This window comes from Lathyrus oleraceus, chromosome 5 (genome assembly GCF_024323335.1).
Source record: "Lathyrus oleraceus cultivar Zhongwan6 chromosome 5, CAAS_Psat_ZW6_1.0, whole genome shotgun sequence".
In the NCBI taxonomy this organism is placed as follows: Eukaryota; Viridiplantae; Streptophyta; class Magnoliopsida; order Fabales; family Fabaceae; genus Lathyrus; species Lathyrus oleraceus.
Window position 1 is genome coordinate 624035088 of NC_066583.1, and position 8108 is coordinate 624043195.

At 42.6% G+C, this 8108-nt stretch overlaps 1 protein-coding gene across 1 annotated transcript; it reads left to right on the forward strand.

The window, feature by feature from the left end:
- Positions 1 to 271: 271 nt before the first annotated feature.
- On the forward strand, positions 272 to 1685 carry LOC127082514 (uncharacterized). The gene is made up of 3 exons (XM_051022755.1): positions 272 to 420; positions 666 to 1073; positions 1205 to 1685. The coding sequence occupies exons 1-3, from the start codon at positions 272 to 274 to the stop codon at positions 1683 to 1685; spliced, it is 1038 nt and encodes a 345-aa protein (XP_050878712.1).
- Positions 1686 to 8108: the final 6423 nt, after the last annotated feature.

The window sequence follows — 8108 nt, forward strand, 5'->3', positions numbered from 1 at the left end:
TTGTTGTAGTGATGCTGCAGCTGGAATGGTCACAGCCGCAACATACGGTTGCCGATGATAGTTCTGAAAGTTATTCCTCCGGTTATCCTTCTTCTGATAAGAAGATATGACACTTGCATCCCCTTCTCTCCTCTTCTGTCCCTAAGGAGGAAATGATGAGTTCCACAACTTGGGAAATTTTAAGAGGAACAACCCGCCTACCTTCAAAGACAGGTATGGTCCATAGGGAGCATATGCATGGCTTAGGGACATTCAAAATATTTTCTGGGTAATGACGTGTACTGAGGCAGAAAAAGTGCAGTTCGGTACACATATGCTGACTGAGGAAGCTAATGATTGGTGGGATAACACTCGTCATAGATTGGAAGTTGCGGGTAATGAAATTACATGGGTTATGTTCAAAGGAGAGTTTATGAAGCGGTATTTTCCAGAAGAATAACGTGGTAAGAAAGAGATTGAGTTTCTGGAATTGAAACAAGGGGACTTAACTGTTGCTGAATATGCTGCTAAGTTCGAGGAACTTGTGAAATTTTGTCCACACTACAATGATGCAGCTGTAGAGGTTTCCAAATGCATCAAGTTTGAAATGGGTTGAGTCCTGAGATCAATCAGGGCATCGAGTATCAACAAATTCGTCGATTTCCTAAACTGGTGAACAATTGCAGAATATATGATGAGGACAGTAGGGCTCAGTTCGCTCATTATAAAAGTTTGAGGGAGAAAAGGGGAAAGCAGCTGAATCATGGAAAGTCGTATAGTGTTCCAGTTGACAAAGGGAAATATATAATTTTAAATGGTAGAAGGACAAGTGTGGGAGGGGTTCCTGCTCCTATTAAGTACTCCGGGTGTAGTGGTGCAAGACATCACGCCAATGAATGTAAAAGTGATGAAAATAAATGTTTCAAATGTGGGAAGTCGGGACATCTGATTGCTGATTTCAAAACTAATGCGCCTACTTATTACAATTATGGGGAACCTGGTCACATCAACACCACTTGTCAAAAACCAAAGAAAGCCCAGGTTGAAGGGAATGTGTTTGCATTGACTGGATCTCATCCTAACAGTTCTGACAGGTTGATTAGAGGTACATGTTATATTTACAACATTCCTTTGATTGCTATTATTGATACGAGTGCAACACACTCGTTTTTTCTGCTAATTGTGTATGAAAAATTGGTCTTGTTTTGTCTATTATGAATAGTAGACTAGTTATCAACACTCCAGCTAACGAGTCAGTGACTACTTCTTTGGTATGTCTGAATTGTCCTTTGTTTATCTATGACAAGGACTTTGGTATTGATTTAACTTGTTTACCGCTGAAAGATATGGATGTAATTATGGGAATGAATGAGTTAGAGCTCAACCATATTTATATCAATTGTTACAATAAAACTTTAGAGTTTCTTGCTCCTAAAGATAAACAAGAAAATGATTTTATATCTGCTAAAGAATTGAAGGAATTGTTAAAAGATGAAGCTAAAGCATTTGCAACGTTTGCCTCTCTATCTATGGAGAGTCAGACGACTATTGAAGGGTTACCAGTGGTGTATGAATTTCCAGAGGTGTTTCTAGATGACATGTCCGAATTTCTGCCCAAGAGAGAGGTGGAGTTTACTATTGGAACCATACAAAATGTCTGCATCAGATTTGGGAGAATTGAAGAATCAGTTGGAAGACTTACTTGAAAAGAGATTTATCAAACCAAGTGTATCTCCATGGGGAGCTCAAGTGTTATTGGTGAAGAAGAAAAATGTTAGTACGTGACTATGTGTTGATTATCGATAATTGAATAAAGTGACGATCAAAAATAAATATCCACTCTCGAGAATCGATGACTTAATGGATCAGCTAGTAGGGGCATGTGTATTTAGAAAAAATGATTTGAGGTCAGGTTACCATCAGATCCGAGTTAAAGACAAGGATATTCAGAAGGCAACTTTCAGAACCCGATACAACCATTACAAATATTCGGTGATGCCTTTCAGACTGTCTAATGCACCAGGGGTGTTCGTGGAATATATGAACCATATTTTTTATACATACCCTGATTATTTTGTCGTAGTCTTTATTGACGACATACTGATTTACTCTAAGTCGAATAAGGAGCATGCAAAACATTTGTGCGTTGTACTACATGTACTTACAGAAATAAGCTGTTTGTGAAATTGTTGAAGTGTGAGTTGTGGCTACCTGAAGTGAGTTTCCTGGGTCATGTGATTTATGGTGATGGCATAATAGTGGATCATTCCAAGGTAAATACAACATTATAGTGGGAAACTCCTAAATCAATTACAAAGATCAGAAGCTTTTTAGGGTTGGCTGGTTACTATCGTAAGTTTATTTAAGGGTTTTCAAATTTAGCCCTTCTGTTGAATCAGTTGACTCAAAAGGTTCAAGCATATGTTTAAGATATCCATTGTGAAGAAAGCTTTAGATAACCCAAAAAGAAGTTGACTACAACTCCCATTTTAATTTTACCAAATCCTTTTGAACCGTTTGTGGTATACTGTGATGCATCTAAAATGGGTTTAGGAGGTGTGTTGATGCAGGATGGTAAGGTGGTGGCATATGCTTCACGACAACTGAAAGTGCACGAGAGGAATTATCCCACTCATGATCTTAAACTAGTAACAATGGTATTTGTGTTAAAAATTTGGAGACATTATCTTTATGATTCAACGTTCGAGGTATATAGTGACCATAAGAGTTTAAAATACCTATTTGATCAAAAGGAGTTGAACATGAGGCATAGCAGGTGGTTGGAATTTCTGAAGGATTATGACTTTGGTTTAAATTATCATCTGGTTAAAGCTAGCATTGTGGCTGATGCTTTAAGTCAGAAGTTTATTCATATGTCGACATTGATGGTTAGGGAATTTGAGTTAGTTGAACAATTTAGAGATATGAGTATGGTTTGTGAAATAACACCGTGTAATACCCCAAAATTTGCCCTCCTCATTCATGCATTCACTTTTTAGGTCATTTAGCATTTCATACCACATTGCATCATGTCAATCGGAATTAGCTCCAAGAAGCTCGGACATCATCCAGGACACTTTGTGGGTTCTACTTAGACGATCAGTCAACACAAGGAAAAGACTTGAGGTACTACCAACAGGGCCAGATGGGGCCTATTCACCGTGCAAATCGCCAGGCTGGAAGAAGCAAGAATCTGCGGCTGAGCTGTCATGCTCGCTAGGCAAGCAGATGCTTCGCCTAGCGAAAAGTACTGTCATGCTCGCTAGGCGAGCAGATCCTTCGCTAGGCGAAGGGCGCGCACTTCAGAAAATATCAGAAAGATTTTGGGCTTGAGTTGCCCTCATTTGAGCCCGCTACCCACGAAATCAATCTATAAATATAAGAGTTGCAGTAGAGGACTAAACACTTGGAGTTTCACTGGAGTTTCACCGAAGAAAGGTCTTGAGAGAAGGAGACCTAGGAACTACTCTGCAGCAATCTTCAGGCAGCTCTGAGAAGTTCACTCCGATTCACACACTCTTTTGCCTCCGCCTCACGCAAACCCTAACAGAGCTTTGCAAATCCAGCCGCGCCGTTCGATCGGCCTCTCGCATCAGGTATGCCTTTGTTCCTATTACTCTATGCTTTGAATTTGAATACTATGAATGCATGAGGTAACACCAGGTTTTGCACACGGGTTTATGTTTGCGTATGAATATGTGAATAGTGTCTTGAATGTTTAATAATTTCGTTTCCGAAAGGAATGCCATAGGGTTTGGAATCCTTAAAATCATACTGTTATCGATGGGAAATTCAAAACCTGCAGGCGCTCGCTAGCCGCTTCGCTAGGAGAGCACGCAGCGAAGCTTCGCTAAGCTTTCGCCAGGCGATGCAGTAGCGAACGCAACAGTTTTCGTTTTTTCTTTGTTCTGTTTGTTCTAACCTGTCTTGTGTTGCCATGGCATTGTTTTCCTTAGATTTCATCTTGTTTGTCTAACCTTTTGTCGAGTTTTTTGTGAGGACTCACATACTCTTGCAGGATGCCATACGGAGGTTTATTCTGATTACTCGTATTGACTGATTTTCTTTTATGGTCTAGCTGGAGAGATCTCAGGGTTGCTAATCCTTTAATTGCTGTAACTTCGGATCTTTATCCGTGTGGTAATTTTTCCCTTTCTCGTACTTTACCGCTTTCTTAGCTGGAAGACCTCGATAGGAGGCAATGCTTGAGCCCCTTGGTGGCATTTTACTTTAAGATACATGTTTTGTGTGGAGTGATCGCTTCCCCATAGGACACGAGGCTTCAGATAGTCTCCCGTTTGCATGCCAATTAAGGTAGCACTGTTCCTTCGCCTAGGACTTCCTTTTTACATGCGCGTTCCTACAACGCGAACAAACCCTAAAACCCAAAGCAACATGTTATCTCCTTCTACTACAGGCGAGTAAGTCTCCAAAGGTCGAGCATCCGGTAGATTGCGTAGTAACGTGGTTCGTCCAAGACCCAATCTATAACCCCATAGTTATCCGAACTACGGCTTGCTCTGATTCTCATTCCAGATGAGATACGTAGGCATAAGACGCGATGTCTTGGCGAGCACACATCCCCCTAACCCATAGGTCAGCCGAGCTACGAAGACTCTGATTCTCATATTCAGATGAGATACGTATGCAGTGGATGTGACATCCGCGCGAGTCATTTCTCTTAACCTTTTTAGTAAATAAACACATTAGGTAAACTCACACCCTTTAGACAAGAACCACAAAAGTGGATCCCGTAGAGTACTACGGATGCGTAGGGGTGCTAATACCTTCCCTTCGCATAACCGACTCCCGAACCCAAGATTTGGTTGCGAGACCCCGTCTTGTCCTTTCCTTTTTCAAGTTTACTTCGAGCGTTTCCTTTCCCTCCTTTGGGATGAATAACGCACGGTGGCGACTCTTCTGTCATTTTCTTTCGCCGGTTGTTTTTTCGCACACTGTATTTTTCAGGTTGCGACAGCTGGCGACTCTGCTGGGGACTTAAGAAGTTGACCTCTTACTGGTCCATCTTCCCTAAGCGAGTCCCTCCTAGCTTTTGTGATTTCTGGTTCATTGGGTGTTCATGCTTTTGTACATTTATTTACTTACTTGCTTGCATTCATCTGCTGTATCTGTTGGAGCTGTTGTTTGTTTGTTGGGATGGGATGTTCTACGAGAGATAAGCCCATTACCCAGGCTTGAGTGTACACACAGGTTTTAGAGTGGATGATCATGAGGCTTGTGTGGCATGTTGCTACGTTAAGTCGTTCGTGAAGAACCACACCTAGACGAGGTTTCTTTTGGATATATTATGTCCTACGGATGTTCCGTAACGACATGATGTTCCTTTAGAAATCGTCGACTCTGGTGACCATTTCCCGAGAACTCAGTCGAGGCCTCTCCTCCGAGATGTGATTATGTTAGCTCTGGTGGGCGCATTCTCGCTGATCAATCCGAGGACCCCGAGACTGGGAACTTGCTTTAGGATGTCCTGTTGAGGGGAGTCAGTGGAGGTCCTTTATCCCGTAATAATGCCAAACCTTCAGTGGTAAACGTATTATTCGCGACTGAAGGGCTGAAGTTGACGAACTTCTGTTCTTAGAACCTACCAGTGAGGGGCGGCCTAAATTCAGGAAACCTTAACCTCCAACCAACCTGGTTTTCTGGAGCAGAGCTTTGATCTTGTATTATATTCCTCAGTGGTTTTCTCTTCAGACAGTGTAACCTGACAGATGTTCAAGCAGATACAGCAATCCTGATTGACATGCCACTGCATTGCATTCACATCATCACATCATTTGCATTCATATTATTTAACACATGTTTATCCATTTCAAGGGGGTTTACATCTTCTTCTTGATTCCAGTCGGAGTTTCTCTGGTTCTCTTAAGATGGATATTGGCAGAAAGAGACTTGTCGCCTACAAGTTTCCGGTGGTCTGTCTGGAGCCCATCCAACAGTTGATGCAGTTAATGGATCCTGGTTCTCTAGAAGGATTCCGAGAGGATTACGGTCTGATTCTAAGTTTCGTCACGGTTCTTTCCAAAGATCAACATGACGCCCTATTCACACTGCTACAGTTCTATGACCCTCCACTGAGATGTTTCACTTTCCCGGATTATATTTTGGTCCCTACTCTAGAGGAGATTGCCAGTTTTCTCAGAGTTCCTATCAGGTCACAGTTATTGTTCTACAGTTCTGAGTTTCTGCCCGATCTCAGCACGGTTGCTTCAGCCACATATTTGGAGGAATCAGTCTGGAAGGCTAATATGTGTCAGAAGGGAGAAGTTAGTGGTTTTCATCTGAGTTTCTTACTGGGAGAAACAAAGAAGAAGCTGGAAGACGGTAACCAGAGGGGTTTCAATGTTGTGTTGGCTCTTTGTGTGTATGGGATTGTCTTGTTCCCTAATGTTGCCAAATTTGTGGACATGGACGCAATACGCCTCTTCGTGTTGAGAAATCCAGTACCGACCTTGCTAGGAGATTTCTTTCATTCAGTGCACCACAGAAATAAGAATAGAAAAGGGGGATTGTTGAATTGTTGTGTGCCTTTGTTTTATAAGTGGTTCAGTTCTCACCTACCTAAATCAGGAGTGTTCGTTAATGTCAAGGACTCGTTGAGTTGGTCGAAGAGATTGATGGGGTTGAGAGCTGAAGATATTTCTTGGTGGTCCGACCGGAGCTTGCTTCGGGCAGATATTATTCATAGTTGTGGGAACTTCCCAAATGTTCCGTTGGTAGGAAGAAGATGAGGAATCAACTATAATCCTTCTCTAGCAGTTAGACAGTTTGGATATGCTTTAAGAACTCCGCCTTTGGAAAAGGATGTGGAAGAATCCCTATTTTTCCATTCTTCGCCTGATTTGACGGTATCCCGTAAGGCAGCTGAGGCCTGGCTCAAGGTGACCAAGAGAGGAAGAACCGTCCTTGGAAAAGGAGATTGTAGAACTTACCCTCGGTATGAAGAGTGGCTTCAAGGAAGAGTCGAAGAGTTTGGTCTGCCGTTCCCTATTGAAGAACCTTTGTATCCACCTACTCCTGAGCAGTCAACAATGGTGAGCCGAGAGGAGTACGACAAGTTGAAGAGTGCCATGGAGGGACTTCAAACCAAGAACTCAGAGTTAAGTGAGAAGTTGCAAGACTGTATGCATCAATTCCAGGAGGCAGAATATCAGAAGGGGGAAGCCGTCAGAGTGCAAAAGGAAGTAGAGATGAGATTTGCTGTGGAGGCGGACTTCTTCAGGAAGACAAACGAAGCCTTGAGATCATCCAGTTCTGAGTTGAGGCGAGTCAAGCAGCAGTTAGTAGATGCTCATGGTAAATTAGCTGGGTGGCAGGAGCAACGGGATGCATTTTCAACTTCTCGGAAGGCAAAAGAGGAGGAGACAGTAGCCGAACTGACTGGTCAGATAGAGAAATTGACGACTTTGCTGAAGGGGAAGAACAATGAGCTTCTGTGCGCCCGTTCTACTAATGGCTACATCACAGATCAACTCCATGAGGCTCGAGGACAGATTGAAGAACTCAAGGTGTTGGCAGGTTTGAAGAAATCCAGACTTGAAGAGGTATTCGGAGAAGATGATGGGAATTACTACATAGAGCACATCAACGAACTGGATGGGATCATTCATAAGAGGAATCTGCTTATGCGGCATTTGACAGAATCTCCAGATCATCCCGACACGGTGGCATTACTGGATGAAGTGAGGAGCAGTCCTTTTGGGTTGTATACAGGAGGCTGATTCCTGGTTTATGTTCCTCCCTTTACTTTTTGTTTTGTTGCTGTGTAGTGATAATCCACAGGCTTGTTGTGGGGATCCTCTTTTGATGTACTTTTGGCTAAGGCCCCTTTCCTGGAACTCATTTGTATGTTGGTTTCCCTTTGTTGCATCTTGATCTCAGAAGTTTATCCATGACTCGGTCTTCTTGCACTATTCGCCTGATGTGAGACTGGAATCAAGGGGGTAGAATACCTTTTGGATTTGATAAACATGGCATTGCATTTACATATTCATTGTCATATCTTGCATAACAGGTACCGCTGCAGTGTTCTCATATTGTTTGGTGTCCCACTAGCAGGATAGCTGACTCAGGCATTCACCGATACGGTACCCGAAGGAATCAACAGAGAG